This window comes from Crassostrea angulata, chromosome 1 (assembly GCF_025612915.1).
Source record: "Crassostrea angulata isolate pt1a10 chromosome 1, ASM2561291v2, whole genome shotgun sequence".
Lineage (NCBI taxonomy): Eukaryota > Metazoa > Mollusca > Bivalvia > Ostreida > Ostreidae > Magallana > Magallana angulata.
Window position 1 is genome coordinate 51,917,932 of NC_069111.1, and position 22,508 is coordinate 51,940,439.

Sequence of the window (22,508 nt, forward strand, 5' to 3'; positions counted from 1 at the left end):
TTAAGTTCAAGATATTTTTGCAGCTTGATTTTATCCTAGATATCCAAATTTTTATACATTTTATCTATGCTAAGGGGAAATAACTCTTTTTCTGGCTTTTCTCTTAGTTGTATGTCTAAATGCTATAATTTTTCTTATCCCAACAATTAATTTTAAAATGTGTTTGTGGTTTTACTTTTCTGACACAGTTGACAATAAATTTAAACAAGATATACAAGTTTATGCCTACAAATATTTTACTTTTAACAAAAAAGTACGGTTTTCTGATGCTAAATTATGCTTTAGTTCATGTTTATCTGACATGATGACATGTATATTTTTTCTCTCAATCAATGAAATTTAAGTCTATTAAATTGAAATGAGTTCTGTTTTTCAACTTTCATCAGAGAGTTTTACGAGTATGAAGTTACCTTAAGTACGTTGGATCCTTTTTTCTAAAGTATTTTTAAAAAATCTACACACATAGCTTAACCAAAATTCAAAACAAAACTTTGGTGTCTATATGCTTCATTTGGCGCTACGGTGTATTTGATTTGACCTTTCTACACTGAAAGTGCAGATTGCACATAAATCGCTTTTCCCTCTATATTTTATTATCGGAATGAACCATGGCACCAAATACAAATTTATACTTTTTAAAATAAATAAAATTATAATTTTCATAAAGAAAAATGTTACAATTTCTTCCCCTAATTGGTATTTTGACTTTTTTTGCTCTGATAAAATGCTATTTTTAATCATTACAACATGTAATGTAATTATTTCAAATTCTCAAACTTTTTTCTCAAATTTTGATTAACTTGTCAGAAAAATCTTGAAATTTCAGAAAATAAAACAAAAAGTATGGGTCTATTATGTAAAATTTGAGATATGGCATGAAAGAAGATGATTTTAGGCAAAAATAGGGATTCATTTTACCTTGACTATAAGTTATATTTGCCAACATGTGTCGATAGAAATATTGAAAAATTGTAAAATTATGTTTTTCGTAACAAAATGAAGGTTTCCATTGCACAAACTATCTGGAAATTTTGTTTGCACTGAAAGCAAACAACTGAGTTATGAAAAATATTCATTTTCTTCTTATAAACCTTCCGCCACAAAATATAGTCCCATACTAAACTCTGTAAAAAATGTAATTTTACCATTCCTGTTTTATCTAAGATAGTTTAATTGGCATTATAAAATTTGAACTTATGGGTAGAATCAATATATGATGCATAATTTCTAGAATAGAAGAGACCCAAAATAGCTACTCAAAAACAGAGGAACGAACCTCTTTAAAGGATGATGTACACTGCATGACGATAGACAATGACCAATGGCAATAGGTCACCCAACTGACGATAGGTCATCTGACTAAACAATGTTGCCCAATAAACCTATGTATGGGCGATACGCTTCTGTATTTTATAAGGAATTGTAAGGTGTGGTTTTGATTGAAAGCTTCGTTTTGTGTAAATAGTTTCAATGTTTAAACAATTTGTTCTTTATTTGTGTGATGATTACAGGCTGTTCAAAAACGTCGAATTGTTAATGTTCAACGAAGGCGGTTTCATAACATAACATATTTCAAACCCATTTATTATTTTACACTCATAATAAACACGATCATATGATAGATTCCACTGCATATCATTGTACATGTAATATAACAAATCATGATGTGCTAAAGGATCGAACTTATCATTTTCATTTACCAACAAACTCATCGATCAAAATAGTATGGTTAAGGATGACGTTTACTCATAATGAAAAAAAATCCACAAATGATAATTAGAATCCAAATATTGTGTGTTATAGACCTTACATGGTAGTGTTATTTTTCACTTTCAAAAAAGTAGGTCAAAGGCCTACTTTTTGAGTTAATGGCCATTATAGATTTTTTGAAAATTTAAGAAAAATTCGTAAAAATTTTACACCATGATTGAGATTTTCATAATTGTGAAAAAAAACAAATTGCTAAACTCTTTGACAAATGAAGTACAGTTTATGAATGGCAGTGACATTAAATAGATACAAAGCAATAGGTTTTCGTTCACAATTTTATAGATATTCATGTCCGAATTTCCTCTATCAGTTTTCAAATCCCTACCCATTTTTGATTCAATATAACAAAAAACTGAATGATGATAAATAAATGCTAAAATATTTATAGTTTTAAACTAAGTATATTGACCTTTCTCTGCTGACATCAAATTTATAAGAGGTCCATGATCAAAATTTTGAGATATGGTGTCATTTATCATTTTTTAGCATTTTTCAATATTTTTGTAGTGCGTGCCGTACACTTATCTAAACGAAAAAGCGAGATTTGACCAACAGAAAATATGCAAAATTAAATTAACTAACAAATAAAATAACAGCTTTTAATATTAAACTACTACCAAAAATATTTCAGTGGAAAACAAAATCCGAAAAATTTAGTCAGAATTTTCTCTGTTTTGCTAAAAGTCAAACTTTGTTTGAGCCTAATTTCACAATATAGTAAAATTAACAAATGTTTTGTCAATAATAATTCATTCATAAATACTTTTCGTGTTTAGAACAAAATTTACTCATGACATTGAACTTTTTAACAATCCGGATTTTAGAACTCAAACCCTGAGTAAACAACGTCCTTAAGAAAGGACCAGGAACTGTTTGTAATTTTCGGCGTCCATATTCACAAAAACAATTACAACTAAGTAAGTCTGTCTGGATACCTAGCACAAGGTGAATCATCCAAGTTTTGTGAAGATAGGATAATTAATAACTTAATTAGCCATAAAAAAAATCCTGCTCTCCAGAAACCTTAACCTCCTCCAGCATCTGATATTTATGATTCAGATTCAGCATCCAAGTCTGTTAATTCCCTTAATGAGCTAAAACCCATACGGGCAATTGCAACAAACAACGAATAACAAAATTCAGTGTCAATAAATATCTTATATTATATAAATTATCATTGAATGATGTATCAAGCAAGAATATCACAGACACTAATCACTATAAATTGATTAAATAAGTTCTGTAACATCTTGGCGAAATCACGCAATTTGTATCGTGTCCAATTGTCGAATGCCGGGTCCAACAGAAGATTCTGAGATAGAGTATCATTGTTAATAGTTCAGGTAGGCAGAGGGACGGCTGAAAAAGAAACAAAGCCATCAACAAACTATATAACGAATAAAAAACTTATAACAGTTTGTTTTTTGCATTGACGAATCAAATTATCAAGAAATATTCTCTCAACTTTTATTTAATTGTTTTTTTTAATATGAGGATAAAATGCACAAGCTTTTCAAATGTTTAACAGCATGTAGTATGCATAAGGTAAGATAAAGATTACTATATAATAAAGCTACAAATACATGTAGGTGTGTGGTGTTTTAAACTCAAACTTACCACATTCACCTTCAGCAAGTTGTACGTTATCAATAGCTACGTCACTCTGGAAACCAGATCCTCGGGTGGCTGTAAACTGCAACTAAAAATTCAATTTTTTTTTTTTGAGAAATGAATGCTAGTTTATTATTGCATCGGAATTACACTTTGAAACGCATATAATATTAAATACCAACATTGATAAATTGTATCAGAAAAGGTGTTATTGATATATTTTTCTATAAATTTTTCTATAAATTTTAATAAAACAACAAAAAATCCAAGATAAAATCAAATTCAAATGTATGTAGGTCATTTACTCTTATCAACGTTCGACATATTAAAAAAATTAAGACAATATCGTCCTTTATTCTTGAAATCATGATTTAATTTATACTTCATTGTTACGTTAGGCAATAGGCAAACAGAGATTACAGCAAACTACATTGAAGCGTTTAATAGGAGCTTACTCCAGAAAAGTTTCTACGTAATGTTTTGACTGACCTTTATCCAATCAGATCGTAGCTGGGCGGAGTTGAGACATTACCACTCGGGACTTGAGAGAGAGAGAGAGAGAGAGAGAGAGAGTTGACTGGTAAATGGAGTAAAGTATAGCCTAGATGATGCAGATAAGCGAACTATCTATCAAAAATAGTTCTATAAAGTGACAAATCAAGGTCTAGTGTATCTATTTAATTCATGAAATTTTGAAGGGTTTTTAAATTCGGGAAACAGCGATGTCTATGTATAGATAATGTGATGAGGTACGTAATGTCCAACATCGAAGACTGTACGAATATTTAAGAAAGTGTTTTTATTGCAAGTGTTACCATTAATATTCAAATCAAAGTTTGCTGAATCTTCCTGGAATTAAACATTTACTTTGTATAAAATCTTTCTTCATAATTACTCAGTGTGAAACATTCTTTACCTTAGGATGAATTTGTCCGCCATTGTTTTTTTTCCACTAAGCATCCGCCTCCGTTGCCTTTCCTTTTCACTACATCTAAAGTCATATGTGATCATTCGCATTTCAAAATATTTAATGTCCGTATTCTCGGACTCCATGCTAGGAAATTCAGTTGGTTTGTTACGTCATTCTTATACATGTACATGTACATGTTGTCGACGGCGCGCGGCCAAAGAAATTTTCAAAATCGTTCTTTAAAACGCTTTAAAGCTATACCAATATAGGATATACATGTAATTTTTATATTCAGACCTTAATGAATTTGTTTGCAAGTTTATAACTAATGATAATTTCTTCATCGGCACCACTTATAATTTACTCAATTCACTCTCTCTCTCTCTCTCTCTCTCTCTCTCTCTCATCCATGTCACGAGCGATAATGGCTTAACTCCGCCCAGCTACGATCTGATTGGACAAAGGTCAGTCAAAACATTACGTAGAAACTTTTGTGGAGTTTGACCCTATTAAACGCTTCAATGTAGTTTGCTGTAAAAAGAAATTGAAAATAAATGGCGAAAAATAAAACAATTAATGTAAAAATTTCAAATTCGAACCAAAATATACTGTATAGATTCCTAAAATAGTATAATGAGGTTTCGACCCACCATAACTTTTTTTTCAAATCCTGTCACTTAAAGTCTAACACATATCATATTCTTACTTACCAGTGGAACAGTGGTACTATCCAGGAATTGTTTAACACATAGTTACATTCTCACTTACCATTAAAACAACGGTACTGTCCATGCATTGTTAAACACATATTGAAATTCTCAATTACCATTGGAACAACCGTACTACCATGCATTTTTAACACATTGATTCTCATTTACCATTGGAACAATTTAACTTTCCAGGCATTGATACATTCTCACTTACCATTACTACAGCTGTATTGTCAATACAAATGTTTAACACATTGTTACATTCTCACTAATCATTGGAAAAACTGTACTGTCCAAGCATTGTTTCATATGTTATTACATTTTCACATAACAATGGAACAGCAGTACGTTCCAGGCATTGTATAACACATTGTTACATTTGGACCTACCATTGGGACATCTGTACTATTCGGGCACTGTTTAATACATTGTTACATTTGGACCTACCATTGGGACATCTGTACTATTCAGGCACTGTTTAATACATTGTTACATTTGGACCTACCATTGGGACATCTGTACTATTCAGGCACTGTTTAACACATTGTTACATTTGGACCTACCAATGGAACATCTGTACTATTCAGACCATTCAAATTCAATTCAGCTTTGTTCCACGTGTTACATTTGGACCTACCAATGGAACATCTGTACTATTCAGACCATTCAAATTCAATTCAGCTTTGTTCCACGTGTTTCCTTTGTCACTAAACTCGTGAAATATAGTCGTGTTTTGGAAAAGCACTTCCAGCGAACCCATGGTTCTTCCAAACATATGGTATTCAAATGACAGGCACATTTTTCCATCTAAAATAGCATAAAAGATCTTTGTTTACTTTCATCAATATTATCTAGACATAATTACCAATATTTTGTCATTGGTTTGGTACAGGGTCCTGTACCCTTTCGATTGGGATTTTTTCGTCGAAAAATTGCTCCTTTTGGAAAAATAGTTAAACAAATAGACTCACTGCAAGTTAGCAAAAAACAACACGACTTCTGTAAAGTTTTCTTCTTTTACATTTGCATTTTACACTTGTAATTCATAAATCATTTTAATTAAAAAAAAACCACGCTTAACAGAATACTTACATATTTTCATTGAGATGTATAAGGATACCTCACACAACATGGTTACACAATTAGCATCCTATCATTTGTAATACAATACGACACAGCTATTTTGGGAATTTTAAATTTGATTTTGGAAAAAAACCCAGTAATTTTCAGTTTGGAATGGGTCCTTTTACAGGACCCGCATTCAACGGTTAATATGCCCTAAAATTGGCAAAAATCAATCTGAAATAAATATATAGTATCAAAATATCCGTACAAGAGAGTAATATCTCTTTTTTAAGATATGACAATAATTTTACAGGAATCACAGTGAATTTTAATTCCAAAAGTTGTGTACATATAAAAATATAAAGCTGGGACATGAAAGTCGACTAGGGTCATTTTTGCAATATGATGACCCTACTCTAAGATAGGTAGGTACAGAGAGGGAAAACATTTTTTTCAAATGATTTTAAAAATATTAAGTTATATCAAATTATATATACCGGTATACCACAAATTTTCCTCGGGCAAATGCCCGAAGATCATAGTTTTGATCAATGTTGTTAGAAAATTATGGAATTCATCAACATTCACCCAGAAAAAGTCAAATTCACTAGGGTCATACTATATAGTACATATTTTAGATAGTTGGCTATGTGAAAAGTAGCATAGACGATATTTACTTTAGCAAAAATAGAAGATTTTTATTAATATATCAATGTGTTCGATTTGAAGAAGGGGGGGGGGGGTGGAGGGGGTGGAGGGGGTGTTATTTTTGTTTTCTGTTGATTTTTCTGAAAAAAAAAGAAGAAGATAAAATCAGATCTGATTTGATGAACAATTGAAACCCATGCATAAGGAAAGAACCCCCCAAAAATTGGACAAATCTGGCATGTGATCATTTCGAAATTTTAAGATGTACATGCACCTTGTACACTTTTAAAACATTATCAACCTCGTTATCTCTAGCAATGTCCGACATTTTTTAATCATGTCATGCAACCTACTGATAAAAAGGGAGCAATTTAATACAGTAATCTTAGTTATTTAATACAAGATAATGGTCATTCATTGTGCCAATATAAACTGTATTATGTTAGCATGTTGAAATACTATTCTATTTCTGTTCCGCAATTTTACAATGAATGTGCGTTATATATTTAATATCTATTGCAAGAAGTATTTCAATTATATACGTTGAACGTAGCTGAGAAATATGGTACTTGGCCACTTACGGTACAATATCTGGCTTCAGGGCGGTTAATAAGTTTTAATTTACCTGCTGGCACTGGTACTAATCTTTCCAATGTAGCCCTAACACCTGGATGTTTTCCGGAAGCTTCAATGTAAGCATACTTTTTCCCTTCAGCCGCCATTGAGGGACCTGTATCCCGTGATAGTGTTCTGCCCTATTTTGGGGAAAAAACGTAATTGTTAATAGCATCAAAAATACTAAAGACGCAAAGCTATGACATTTACTTTACAACACCAATACTATTTAACAGTAAACATAAATATTCAATCTGCTGGCCTCTTATTATCCGAAGTCTAAACCATCCGATATTTCTTTTATGTCTAATGGTTACTTCTATCACCAGAAACCTACAGCCAGTCAAGCATAAGATCCTTCATACAAAATAACTCATGTGCTATACCGTTTTGCTCCTTCACACAATCGTTAAAATAATAGTACCAATAGCGTGAAAAAAAATCAATATCAGGGCCATCTGTATGCAAAAATGGTCTTCATTCTTGTCTCAAAGAACTATTAATTTGATCTAAAATATCATAAAACCGACAAAGTTCACCGAGTTAGACCACGGTCAGCAAGGCTATGACTTATCGTGGATTTCAGATGGTTTGAGCTGGGTAATTAATATATCGATAGTTTCATTCATCTAGAAAGACAAACGTGAATACATAGCTATTTCTAATGGAATTTTAACGTTGTATCTATTTTAAATTAATAACAGACTGTTTTCAACCAATTAAGCGTGATTGCTTTTCAAAACTGCTTTTTTTCATTTTTATTTAAAATAAAGCTTTTTCAGACATGTTTTGTCAATGATTACTTAAGACTTTCAAAGGTAACCGTTTTCTTTACTTTTTGTTGATTTTCTAAATAAAAACACATACCTGTCAGTAAAAGAATTTAAAATAAACATTTCGGCAAACAATTCTAAAATTTACTCTTTCACACGTCTGCGTTTTCAACGGAGATTTTTAAAAGGGAAATATAACAACTTTTATCCATTCGAAAATTCACGAGACTTCTCGAACAATTTTTCAAAATTTATTTACGGGTATTTTTTTTTTATGTCGTTTGCGTCTCCGTATAATTGTTAGTTGTAGGTGCGTATTTAAATTTGAAGCGATATGGGGGCGTTTCAAAACAAAAAATCTGGACATTTTTTTTTACATTCTACAGGATGAATATATAACCTGGGCAAAAAGGTATTTATGATTATAGAAATATTCAGCATAAAGTGGTGGGGACAGAGACCTTGGGACAGAGTATAATATTTCACGCTCTTACATATTTAACAATCCAATCAAAGTCGTCGAATTTTTTATCGTCCTTCAGAAAACAATCTGCTCCATCTTCAAAGGTGCATCTTTGTGGAAGACTCGAGAGGGAAGCTTCAAATAAAATTAAAAATATAACAAAGGCTCGAACGTTTCAAGACAAGATGATGACATATCAAGGATATACTTGTTTCATACTAGTAATCAAATGTTTATAAACTACTGAGAATAGATCAAGATGAAGAACAAGAGAAAAGCTGTCAATGTGACAAATAGATCAATATGAAGAACAAGAGAAAAGCTGTCAATGTGACAGCAAACGGGGTATTCTTTTATGTGAACAGTATCTATCATCCATTTGTCAACCCTGAATCGATGAACACTACCTATCAAGAGAAATGGGGTACTCTGTATGCAATACTTTGATAAAAAATAACTAAGTTCAACAGCTGGTATTTGCTTCATAAATTGTCAGAAATCATGTGTGCATTATGCACACCTAAGATATATGTACAATTGATCTGCAAAAAGAACAACTTCCTATCTTAAAAACTGTAGGAGAAGTTATCGATCCGTACAATAGAGGTACCCTTTTGGCAGCCGCCCGCCCACCATTTTCACCATTTCAGTTACCGGACCTTTTCTTTTGGAAAACCCGGTTAAAAACGTATAACGTAGAAAATGTCACGTGGATAAGTGTTGTGATTAATGATTAACTAAAAAGAAACAGACAAACAACCTTTTCGATAAGGTATTTATATGTAGTATTGAGTTAAGACCATCGTTTATAAAGTTTATATCAAGACATTGATTTACAACATTTATTATCTTCGAATTTATTTAACATTGACTTTAAATTAAATTGCCTACTACAAAAGCCCATATTTTGATTGTAAACATTGTGGTTTTAAGAAATAGCATGATTAAGTTACTTTATTGGAATAGAGTTGATAGGGATTCATACATGTAAATATAGATTATAAATACTTTAAACACATTAATATTTCATTGAAATGCAATGATTTCTGCTAACACCTAATTTCACGAAGCATCTGATTTATGTCTTTCTTAACCGCAACATAAATAACCGGTTTTCAACTTGTTTTATTATGGGAACTTTCTCATAAAATTGTTCTTTCAAAAAATATAATTCAATTGTCAATGGCACTCTTATTATCGTCAGAGCAGATCAAGACAAAATCTGTGATATGTCTTTGGTTTGCCCTCCTACCATTACAATGCAAAGGCAGTCTGAATCAATCACTATGTACAACGTTTCTTTACCAATGCAAGGGGAATCAAAGAGTTCAATCGTGTCTATGGCGATGTCACTAAGGTAGCTCTTTCCACGGATAGCCTCAATCCAAATCTGTCAAAATAAAGTCAAATCTTTCATATACAAACTTCAAAATTTAAGTATTTTGACATTACAGAAAGCGTCCAATAACCTGTAAGTAAGACGGTTAGATGGTTGTTGACATTTTAAGACTATATATCAATTTCTTTAACACAAAGAACTCCAAATAAAGATACAGGAAAGTAATAGAATGTAAATATTTTAGAATTTACCACTACTAAATAATATAGTTTAAAGCTAAATCCTCATTTAAAATTCTGGTTTTAGTACACTTGTACTAAATGCTGATAAACAGTAATTTGATTGCTTTGGAAATTCGTATCTTGCTTAATACATTTAACCATATTATAAAATACTACTTTTTAAAGGCATGAATAAAAAAAAGTACCACAAGATCGTTTACAGGCGGAATATCTACGGCCACTGGGGTCCAAATATCATTTTGATTCCCAGAGATATTCCAGACGTTTTGTTCTGAGTTACTTTCGCCCGCAAATACGTTCAATGTTCCAATGCCACGGCCATTCATGTTGTAGAAGAATCGAAGACATGCCGGACCTGCTGAGGAAACCAGATCATCATAGATGCTAACCTATTTCACCAAATCGTAAGTTATAGAACTACTACAGAACTGCATACAGGGTCATTTTTCACCACGTGTTTCTACTCTTGCGAACGCTTACGCCACGTCTTCAATTCATGAAGTCACCATTGTAATCAAAGATAATTTGATACATTTGAATTTGCTCAATCTTGAATTGAGAGTTAAAGGGAAAAAATAAAGTTTGGCGAACATTTCCATGTTTACAGTATCATAAGTTATAACCTATTCTATTTTTTGATATAAACCTCCCTTATTTTCATGAATAGAGAATGCAACAATAATTCTAGAAGTTTCTTTTTTAACAATTCATCATATAAATATGATTAATGATTAACATACCGCGAAGAAAAAATTGTGACGTTGCTGCGGAACTGAGAATAGCGTTGTCGCCAGCTGTACGTCCCGAGGCCTCTATAAAGGTGTAGTTTCCGTCCAGGGGTTTGTTGGGACCTGTGTTAAGACTTGGAGTGCGCTTCTGTTGAGTATTAAATTACCGATACAAAACAGAACGTCAATCAAAAGTCAACAATGGTCAGAGGTGATTTAAAAAAATATTTTTTTTTAAATACAACATTGAATATATTTACATAGATTTTGATTTTGGTGGCAACAGAAGAGATGTTAACACAATCAAGAGTAAAATTCATATTTATAACACATTTTAAAACGCATACAATCTGCATACAAAATTTGAATAAATATTTTGAATACAAAAATACAGAGCAGGACCCTACCTTAGTGATTAACCAGTCCATGGTGTCTTGGCCGTTGATGTTAGTCAAAAAACAAGAACCATCATCGAAAGTACAAGACGCCAAAACACCAACTAAAAGTTAAAAAGGCACGATGGATTAATGAATGTGTATACTCTTTGACTGAATATCTTTTACGTAACCGGCGCATGATTAAAAACATTGTATAAGTAAGATAAAAAAAAAATCAGTTTTTCCTTATTTTTTTAGTAAAGTGTTCTATGTAAATAAATTCCTTTTTTATTTGTTGTGTTTCGATTTATAGTTTTAAACATAGAGTTAGGAACACTGTGCCGGATAATTATGCCAGTATCAAGGTGGCATTAAGATGCAGTTTCGTAAAAATCCATGTATACCAAATGATAGACCGTTGTCTAGAGAGTATATAACCACTTTTGTTTTTAGTGTCTTTCACCTGACAGGTGAGATATTTACCTTTAAAAATATCCCATCGGAAAATTATAATTCCAATAGGAGAATTGATTCTCCTACAGGAAATATTGACAATCCTATAGGATTTTTAAAAAGTCCTATAGGAATTATATTTCCTATAGGAGAATGGTATTTCCTGTAGGAATTTGATTCAGACATGTAGTTTTCCTCTAGGATATGAAGTTTTCCAATCGGATTTTTCAAATCCTATCGAAATTGAAATTCCTATAGGAAGTTCTTGTATTACGATAGGAAATTTCAAATTACCTATAGGAATATGGTTTTTCCTATGGGAAAAATTATTTTCCTATAGGAATTTATTTTAGAAAGGTAAATATCTCACCTGACAGGTGAGATACAATCATTTCAAAGGTGGTGGTTAACTCTTGAAGCAATGCTCTATCATATTGCATATTTGAATTTTTCGATATATGCAGCTTAAGCGGGTGAAAAATTGCCACCTTGGCACTGGCATAATTATCCGGCACAGTGTTTAGGGTTTTTGTGGAAAAGATGACCTTTTTGTTTCTGGAAACAAGGAACTCATTTTGATCTATTTATTTCTATATGTACTTACTTTTTTTTTCGCACCGATTCCCTGTAAACTCTGGTGGACATTGACAAAATCCTCCGTTCTGCTTACTCAGACATGTTCCTCCATTCTTACAAGTTATATGGTCACAAGCTAAAATGTTTGAAATAATATTTGGACACGTTAATTACATTTTTAGTACTTTTCTATATCAAAATATCGAGTGAATCTTATTTTTCCTGGACATTCTGTGCCGTTCACCGTTTAATGATGCTAACACAAAAGTAATTTTTCAGACTTTGTATCTCAGGGCCGATCTATTTTAATTGTATGATACTATTCAACTATGAATCAAATTTTATTGCATAAAATTCTCACCACATCTTCCTGGAAAATATTTGATATCATCTAAAGCAATGTCTCCCGTAAATGATGTTCCTATAGTTACTTCAAAAACTATCTGTAACATCAACAATACACATTTCACAAATCCTCTTTTTTCTAAATATTCATTAAAATAATAAATAAAGCTAATACAAACATGAGAGGTTCAAACAGATATCATAAAATAAAACATTTATCAAGTATACAGAATTATGCTCGACACTTACTCTTTGGTGCACAGAGTGATTTATACTAAGCGAAGCAATTTTCCAATTTGTAGAAGAATTGCTCTGTTCACCAGATTTTGAAAATAGTTCAGTTGTATTCTTATATTTTTCTTGTAGTACTCTCAAAGAACCGCATGTTTCTCCACACATGTAGTATGCAAACGTAAGACAACGTTCTTCACCTTAAGAGATAATGAAAGAAAAAGCAAATGGAAGGATAAAAATTTGCATGTATAAATAAATTCACTTAAAAAAAGGTTTGATATTGAACAAACATAGTTTGATTACATTTTTCAACAAGAGGCCAAGAGGCCTTAACGGTCACCTGAGTACTGTAGCATATATAACCCATACACAAACTTGTCAAGGAGTCTCATATATGCACTTAATTAGGTTTCATTCTGGAGTAGAAAAATTATAAATTTGTAATTGAGACCACCTCCCTTCCTAAAATCTTTCAAAAAGAACTGTGAAACCTATAATTTTGACGAAAAAATAAAGATCTCGTCTACAAAATAATGAATTAGGTTTTTCTTTCAAGTGTGTGGGAGTAAAGAAGATAATTTTTAAACATTATATGCATGAACACTTACACATTCATATTGGCCCTGCCCTAGAGTCAAAACCCGTACTCCAGGGAACATGAAATTCAAAATTTCAGTAGATGACTTCCCGGTAAACATAATTATAGGTCAGTTTTTCATCAGATGTGTGAGAATAGAGAAGAAAATGTTTAAACACTATATGCATTAACACTATATTGCCATAATGCCCCCCCCCCCATGTCCCGAACCCCTAACCCAAGGTTCATAAATTTTACAATTTTGGTAGAGTTAGTGGACATCATGTATTCAGTTTTCTGCCCCCATGTATGGGAGAAGAGAAAAAGATTTTCTAAGATTTAATACATTTTAACTATATGGCCATATTGGTCCCACCGTAGCAAGAGCCTGAACCCCTGACGCAGGGGTCATGAATTTCACAATTTTGGTAGAGGGCTTCATGGACATCACAACCAGGCATTTAGTTTTTAACAAATATTTATCGGAGAAGAGAAGACTATTTTAAAAGATTTAATACATTTTTACTATATGGCCATATTGGCCCCACCCTAGAACCTGAACCCCTGACCAAGAGGTCATGAATTTCACAATTTTAGTAGAGGGTCTCATGTACATGTATATCATAATCATGCATTAATTTTAAAACAAATATATTTGAGATAAGAGAAGAAGATTTCCTAAGATTTAATACTGTTTTACTATGTGGCCATATTGGCCCCACTCTAGCTAGAGCCTGAACTCCTGACGCAGGGGTAATGAATTTTACAATTGTGGTAGAGGGCTTGATGGACATCATAACCATGCATTTAATTTTTAAACAAATATATATATGGGAGTAGAGAAGATTTCCAAAGATTTAATACATTTTTACTATATTGCCATATTGGCCCCATCCTAGAGCCTGAACCCCTGACCGGGCTGACCCAGAGGTCATGAATTCACAATTTTGGTAGAGGGCCTCATGGACATCATAATCATGCATTTAGTTTTTAACAAATATATATCGGAGTAGAAAAGAATATTTTCTAAGACTTAATACATTTTAACTATATGGCCATATTGGCCCCACTCTATAGCCTGTACCCCTGACCCAGGGGCTATGAATTTCACAATTTTGGTAGAGGGCCTCATGGAAATTATCACTATGCAACCAGTTTTTTCCTCACATGTGTGGGAGTGGAGGAAGAGCCTTGAAAATTCGGCTTTGTTTACATATTTGGCCCCACCTGTGGCGCCCTGGGGGTGGTAGAGCCATGACTATCATAATTTAGATTCCTCTTACCATAGAGATGCCCACACCAAAAATGGTAACAATCAGCCATGTAGTTTTTAAGAAGGAGTTAAAAATGAAGAATTGTTAACGCACGACGACGGACGAAAACGGATAGCAATAGGTCACCTGCGTTTACTCAGGTGACCAAAACAAAAATGACATTTGAATCTTACTGATTAAACAAATTGCATTAATTTTCAAGGAATCTAAAAACATGACTTATAATGTACCTTTTTGGGGGGAGGAGGTGTTGTGTTAAGGTTGAGTTGAATCATGAGGTTACTTACTTTTAAACCTATATTTGGGGATAAGCATTGCCTTCTGACCAAGAAGCCTATTAGTAGTTTCAATGTAGGCATACCATGAACCTTGTTTGGCAGAACCTGGACCAGTTTTAGAGCTTGGAGTTCTCCCCTTTTACGAAATAAAAGTGTAAATATTTAGAATTATCTAGTTTCTTTAGGAGAATGTAATCAACATAAACAACTTTTATTTTGGTCTTTTATATAACACAAAAATTACTTAGATTACAGAGATCATCTCAGTATACATAGTATCAAGATTTGTCTGCATTCACAAATGCCCCTTCTGAATATTTAGTTTGAAATTATAAGGTCAGACGACACGTTTATTAATTTTAGATTAATTCATTTTTCTACGAAATTGTTATTGATTTACTACTACTTTCATGCAAAAAAAAAGATAGGATACCTGTTAAGGCATTTGTGCAAGACACTTGAGTATACAATTTCCTAATCTTATTGAAAATGTACTTGCATTGCTAATATAAAAATGTTTGGAATATACATATATATTTTTAATATTCAAATCATTTTAAAAATTATAAAAAAAAAATAATTATATTTTTATTTGGTATATTATCAGGCCGTTGAAAATTTGAAAAATAATTATCATTTTTCGAGGAACGTGTCGACTGACCTTAAATAGCCCGATGTTTTTAAGCCAACATTCCACATCAATGAATATGAAGATAATATAATCATATACTGCTTTTTTAAATGCAATAGAATGCAAAGGAACCTTAAGTTTAAATACCTCACCAGTTGATTAGAATTTCGTTATATCTGATTGAAACAGGTATTTCAATACACGTTAATACTTACAGAATTGAGGGACCAGTCAAAATCGTTGCGAGTACTGTTCTTTAAGAAACAGTCCTCCCCTTTCTCAAATGTGCAGTTTGCTTGACCAGGAACTGGAATTCAAAACAATGTTTTTCCTTGTCTGAATAAACATATTTTAGAAATAAATGAAAACTAATTAAGTGAGAATTACAAAAACAAGAGACACATGGGCCACATCGCTCACACGAGGAACAATATGTATGAAAAAATCAGCTTAATGGAGTCATTACAAACTATCTGGACAATGTAGAATAATATATGTAGATCCTACATTAATAAAACTCCATTTTCCCCCTAGATATTTTTATGTTTATAATAAAGTCCCTTTTCAAACAGAATAATTTATAATCACATCACATGTTTAGCACAGCAGTTCTCCAAAAGATCTTAAGCAATTGTTAATAAATGAGATGCATGTATAAACTCTTAAACCCTTGTAAGGCCAAAGAATCGTCTATGGACCAAAGTCTAAACAATTTTAAAGAATCAGCAATATGCCAAAACGCTTGCATGTAAGTAAAACCATATATTATAACATTTCAGTTTTTGTGAATAATTTAAATGCATTTTTCTTTGTAAAATTGGATGCCCAGTGTGGCCCCAGACTACTTACGATTTTGATTTAAACGACTTTGAATTTACATTTTCTTAGATTGCTTTCAGTAAAGTTACAGCTTTTCCAGGCAAATATTTTAGAAGGTTTTTTTTAAAATTACTCTATACATTCCTATGTTAATTTTTGCCCCCCCCCCTCCTTGTTGTGTCCCCATCCTACCCCTGAGGAATATGATTTGAACAAACTTGAATCTACCCTACCTGAAGATACTCTAACACAAGTTTTAATTTTCCAGACCAATAGGTTTCTGAGAAGAAGATTTTGAAAGATTTTTTCTAAGCACTCCTATGTAAAGTATTGACCTCTTATTAAAGCCCCACCATACCCCTGGGAATAATGATTTTTACAACTGAGGAGATGATTTTTAAAGATTTACTCTATATATTCCTTTACAACACCCCACCCCCAAATGATGGCCCACCCTATCCCTAAATTCTCAAACATTTTCAATAACTCCTAATGTTCTACCCTTGAAAAAGGGTGCAATCTTTTTTCACAACTTTGAATTCCCTTTGCCGTAGGGTGCTTTGTGCTAATTTAATTTGAAATTGGCCTGATTGTTCTCGAGAGGACGTTAAAAATATGAAAAATTTACAGACAGACGGACAGACACACAGACGGACAACAGACAAATTGTGATTAGAAAATCTCAATTGAGCTTTCAGCTCAGGTGAGCTAAAAATAAAATTAAATTAATATTCCATATAAAAAAGCACAGGGGCCAAATCGCTCAACTGGGTAATATTGGGCTTAATTCTGATCAACTAGCAGCAGCGTAAAGATTCAAGGAAGACAATCCAGTCTTAGAAAGAAACAAGAAACAATGTCAATTTGATATTATGGCTTTATTCTAATCTATTTTCACAAATGATAGCCTTTCATTATTATTCAGAATTATAGAATTGGTTTTTTTTTTTACTTATTTTTTTTTAACCCTTTGAAGGTAAATGACCCTTATTTGAAAAAATTTGAAAGCCCACCCCCTATGATACTTTGTGTAAAGTTTGGTTGAAATTAGACCACGGGTTTTAAAACGAATCTTTTCTGAAAACATTCAACCCTCTAATCATCAGGAGAACTATCCTTTCATTTGAGCAAACTTGAAAACCCTTCCCCGAAGGATGTTTTGTACCAAGGTTGGTTAAATTTGGCCATGTGGTTATGGAGAAGAAAACTTTTAAACCAACAACCCTGTTTTCACTACTATCTAATTATCTCCCCTCTGTTCATTTGAACAAACTTGAAAGCACATCTCTTAAGAATGATTTGTACCAAGTTTGTTTGAAATTGGTTCTAGAGAAAAAGATTTTTAAAACAACAAATCCTTTATTCAATCTTTCTTATTATCTGTTTTTTCACATCGCCCTTCATTCAAAGATTTAAAAACTTAAAAACTTAAAAACTCTTCGCCCAAATATGTTTTGTGCCCGTTTTGCTTGAATTTGGTCAAGTGGTACTAGAGAAGAAGATAAAAAGTTTACGACAACCCAATGACGACGACATCGACATCCACAACAGACAACGGAGAAATTTTGTTTAGAAAAGCTTATTTGAGCCTTTAGCTAAGATGAACTAAAAGGATAATTTTATTCAAATAAACAGTCTCTTCTTTAAAAAAACAAAAAAAAAAAATTTGCAGGTAAATTGGATAGTAAAAAATTAAGCTTTTGCTACATGTCTCGGTTATTAAAAACGCTACGTTCCGAATTTACATTTGAATTGTTAAAATACTTTAAATGAACACACGGTGTTCCAAACCACTGTAATTGATGCGTTTTGAAATGTGATTATACAAGATCTTAATATTTTAATAGTACTAGTGAAATGGTAATTTAATCTACAACTATAAACTAATTCATTCTTTAGTTTGTATACTTTCAATAAATTGCATTTTTTATAAAAAAAATTTGATACATATAAACAACTTACCAACATCACAAAAATGTCCAATAAAGCCTGGACGGCAATCACATCGGTAAGTAGTGCTAGTCTCCTGGATACAGATTTCATTGGTATGACAAGGATTGATCCTGCAATCTTTCACTGGAAACAATGTATCATGTATTTTAAGTAAAGAATCAAAGTACTGAGAGTACTGAAAGACAGGGTCTGGAACGATTGAATTTGTAATTGTCCTGGATTTCCTCGAATATGCTTCAAAAATTTATGAGTTTGAATTATTTGTTACAATCTATGTTAATTCGGCTTTTTTGCAATTGTATGATAATTTGACTAAATTTTACTCTATCCCGGCCATCATAATTGTAGAAAATTGACACAACGGTATATTATGTAAAATAAGACCCCAAGAAAATTTTTTAATAATTACTACTAACCGGGAAAATCAAACAACTATATCAAAGAAGATAATTTTAATCATTAGATTTATTCAATTTTGTGATCCAAGGGAAAGTTGGACGGTATCTGTAATAACAGTTTATGAAAACCCCGAAAACTCTAAAACTGCTGAATTAACAAACAAAGTAAACATTTGTATACCGATAACAAACACAGGCACCTGAGGTTAGAAATATTTTTTTACAATAAGATTCAAAGAACTTTGACAATAAAAAGATTTGTCACAGTCGCCATTTTGATTTTTAAGACCATGGAAAATTAATAGGCAAAAATAAATCCGTTCACCACTTACTACTTTTTTGTGTAATGATCAGCAGCGAATTAAAATTAAAATTCATTTCTGATAAGATAGCCAAATTGATACATGCATGCTTCCATTGAATAATTTTGTTTAGTCAGGCAAGCTTTTTGGAAAGCTATTAGTTGTAGTATAGAAGGCTGAACTCCGTAACACGTTGCGATGCAAATATGTTATACGTAATTATGAATTTAAATGAAATAATTAGATTTATTTCATGGAGAACTTTGTACTTTTCTGAAAGTTTATACATTCATTAGTAGTAGAAAAATACCAAACCCGATCAAAAAAAAGTCGATATTTTGATAAAATGCACCGTACTGTCTCGTTAAGGTACCTCATTACACCTTGAAATAGTTTCTCAATCAGCAGAAATTTACTTGATTATGATAGAAAGAATGATGGATAAGAATTATATATATCAAAGAGGCGAGAAAATGTACAATTTTAGATAAAAAATTATATTTTCAAAAATGACATTCAGTAAACATGAACAAAAGCCCCAGGTGGATTCGAACTCATTACCTGCGGTTCACAAGCCTGGTACTTTAACCACTGAGCTATGACGATATACATCTGAATCGATTGATACAAACAGTTTAACAAAACATTTAAATCGCCATCTTGTGACGTAGTGTCTTAAAAAGTATAAGTCACGGTGTAGTGAAGTACCTTAAGTTAATATGTACCTACGTAATTCATAATCTGTATAAATTACAGTGGGCATTTATACAAAAAAAAAACAAACTAACAGGTTTAAAAAAAAAGGCTTCCTGGTCTACAAAATCTTAAATTCAGTTTTCTTTACAGGTGTGTGGGAGTAGAGAAATAATTTTAAACATTATATTCATTAACATTATACATCCATTTTGGCCCCTCTCTAGAGTCAAAACCTATACTCATAGGGACATGAAATTTATTAAAACTTTAGTCGAGAACTTCCTAGTAAACATACTTGTGATGTCACTTTTCTTACTGATGTGTTAAAGTAGAGAAAAAGATTTTTAAACATTATATGCATTAACACAATATAACCCTATTGCCCACCCCACCCCTACCGTAGATCCGGAACCTCTGACCCTTGGGTCATGAATTTCGCAATATAGATAGAGGAGTTACTGGACATCATAACCATGCAATCAGTTTTTAGCTGACATATGTGAGAGTAAATGGCACGTACATTAAAAACGGGGTTAGATTTTCTACGATTTAATACATTTCCAATATATGGCTATATTGGCCATTGCAACTTATGACATGATTTCTGAGTTATGCCTGAACCCCTGACCCAGGGATCATGTATTTCAAAATTTTGGTAGAGGGCTTCATGGACATTATAACCATGTATTTAGTTTTTTACAAATTTATATGGGGGTAGAGCAGATTTTCTAAGATTTAATACATATCTTCTATATGGCCATATTGGCCCATCCTAGAGTCCAAACCCCCTGACCCAGGTGACATGAATTTCATTGTCTTGGTACAGGGCCTAGTTGACACCATAAACATGCAATCAGGTTTTTCCTCACATGTGTGGGAGAAGAAAGAAGATTTTGGAAATTTGGGGTTTGTTTTGCATATTTGGCCCAACCCGTGCGCCCCGGATGTGGGAATCTGCAGTATACACCCCTCCTTAAAGCCTTAAGCATTTTTATTTTATAAATATTTTGGAATATTACTTAACATTTACAAGTATATGTTTCATAAATCATTCATTATTAAGAATATTATATTCAATGCAAAACATCGCGGTGCAAACTATCTCAGCGCGAAACAGAATAGGTGCAAACCATCTCAGCGCGAAACATGTTTAGGTGCGAAACATCCCGCACCAGGATGTGGTTGATAGAGCCATAAATTTCAAAAATTGGACTCTCTTACCAGTTGGATGCTTCACACCATAAATGGTAACAACTTGCCTTGGAGTTTTTAAGAAGAAGTTCAAAATGTAACATTGTTAACGCACGACGCCCGACGAAAATAGAGAGCAGTATAGTACAATAAAAATATAATTCAATCAGAATTTAATTAATAATGACACACGGAAATTGTAAGTATGTTCTCATGTATGAGCATATACATTCACCAGAGTCTTTATTATCAAAAGCATTTATTTGATCGATCAGGTATAAATTATCGTAAACTGCTCAAGTTCTGTTGTCCGTTTCCCATAAGATTCGACGTAGCGGGCGCCCCCTGTCATCTTAATGGTACATTACCTTACAAAGCTTGAAAAATCTCCTACACGTATTTGGTGTAGTGATCCCCCTTAATGGTACAATATCTTAAAAATCTTGAAGTACATAAAATGAATGACACAAGTACAAATGTCAATTCTGCACAGAACGAAAAAAGTCAACAATTTACCAAAACTTGATAATTCTTACAGATGGTTATGTACAATATTGGAATACCAAATGATAGGGTTAGCAATTTTCATTTCTCTATTTAAGTCTATCGAATTAGGTATTTAGAAAACACAAATGCACAATTACAAAGATAGAATATTGAACCCTTTGGCTTCCCATGCTCGGCACCCCATGACTTCAACTTTTTATGACAGCATGGCGATTTCAACTTACTGTGAAACTGTTTATGTCACCACATTTATGGGTCTATCTCTAATGCACAGTGGGTATAACTTCGGTCTACTAACCAAGGTACGAAAATAGCAGTGACTTTTGTTTTTATGAAATGAAATACATTTTTAAATATTGATTTCCCCAAACATATAACACTGTTTTAGTCATTTTCAAGTCAAATGCATGTTTGAATTTCATATCTTTGAATAATACAAAACATGGATATGTATTACATTTTTTTTTCAGAGGGTGTGGAGGACTTTTAAAAAATGAATTTTCTAAACATGTACAAGCAAACACATAACACAATTCGGTAAGGAGGTGAATTCGTTTAAATCGATTTTATGTGTGTATGTGGATTTTTACCCGTCTTTGCAAAAATGAAGATATAAAAAAACCAAATAGCAATGATTTGAACAAAAGAGGAGGAAGTCAAATTGGTCTAAATTATAAAAAAAAATCCAATTTTCTTAGTCAGCAATATTGTGACATGAACTTTAAAAGCATGATCTTACCACATCCTCCTTCAGTGAGTTGTATGTTATCAATAGCTATGTCACTTTTGTTACTAGATCCTCGGGTAGCTGTGAACTGTATCTAAAATACAGAACTACATTTATCGAACTAAGTCTTTTGGTACAAAAAATTAAATTTGATTTTGAATAGATCAAAAGGACCATGTACTAGTAATTGATTTGTCTGCAAGATTTAGGATTTATGAAAGAAATTTATCAAGATATAATACTATTTTTTACCTTAACTATAATGCATTTAGATTAAGAATATCAGAGTTTGTTTT

The 22,508-nt window shown here is 32.3% G+C and overlaps 1 protein-coding gene across 3 annotated transcripts in view; it reads right to left on the reverse strand.

Annotated features, from left to right (window-relative positions):
- Positions 1–2,908: 2,908 nt before the first annotated feature.
- The window catches only part of LOC128185840 (MAM and LDL-receptor class A domain-containing protein 1-like), a 76,153-nt gene continuing 56,553 nt past the window's right edge, over positions 2,909–22,508 (reverse strand). For 2 of the 3 annotated variants that reach the window (XM_052855513.1, XM_052855528.1), the window contains 16 exons: positions 22,225–22,306; positions 18,401–18,514; positions 15,835–15,926; positions 14,998–15,124; positions 12,875–13,056; positions 12,642–12,723; positions 12,309–12,416; positions 11,282–11,373; positions 10,887–11,022; positions 10,332–10,504; positions 9,871–9,955; positions 8,597–8,700; positions 7,340–7,469; positions 5,639–5,808; positions 3,388–3,469; positions 2,909–3,129 (listed from right to left, as the gene is read on the reverse strand). In XM_052855513.1, coding sequence (XP_052711473.1) covers positions 3,110–3,129; positions 3,388–3,469; positions 5,639–5,808; positions 7,340–7,469; positions 8,597–8,700; positions 9,871–9,955; positions 10,332–10,504; positions 10,887–11,022; positions 11,282–11,373; positions 12,309–12,416; positions 12,642–12,723; positions 12,875–13,056; positions 14,998–15,124; positions 15,835–15,926; positions 18,401–18,514; positions 22,225–22,306 — 1,779 coding nt within the window. In that variant the 3' untranslated portion in view covers positions 2,909–3,109. The remainder of the gene's footprint in view (positions 3,130–3,387; positions 3,470–5,638; positions 5,809–7,339; positions 7,470–8,596; positions 8,701–9,870; positions 9,956–10,331; positions 10,505–10,886; positions 11,023–11,281; positions 11,374–12,308; positions 12,417–12,641; positions 12,724–12,874; positions 13,057–14,997; positions 15,125–15,834; positions 15,927–18,400; positions 18,515–22,224; positions 22,307–22,508) is intronic. The other variant, XM_052855520.1, reaches the window with a different exon arrangement.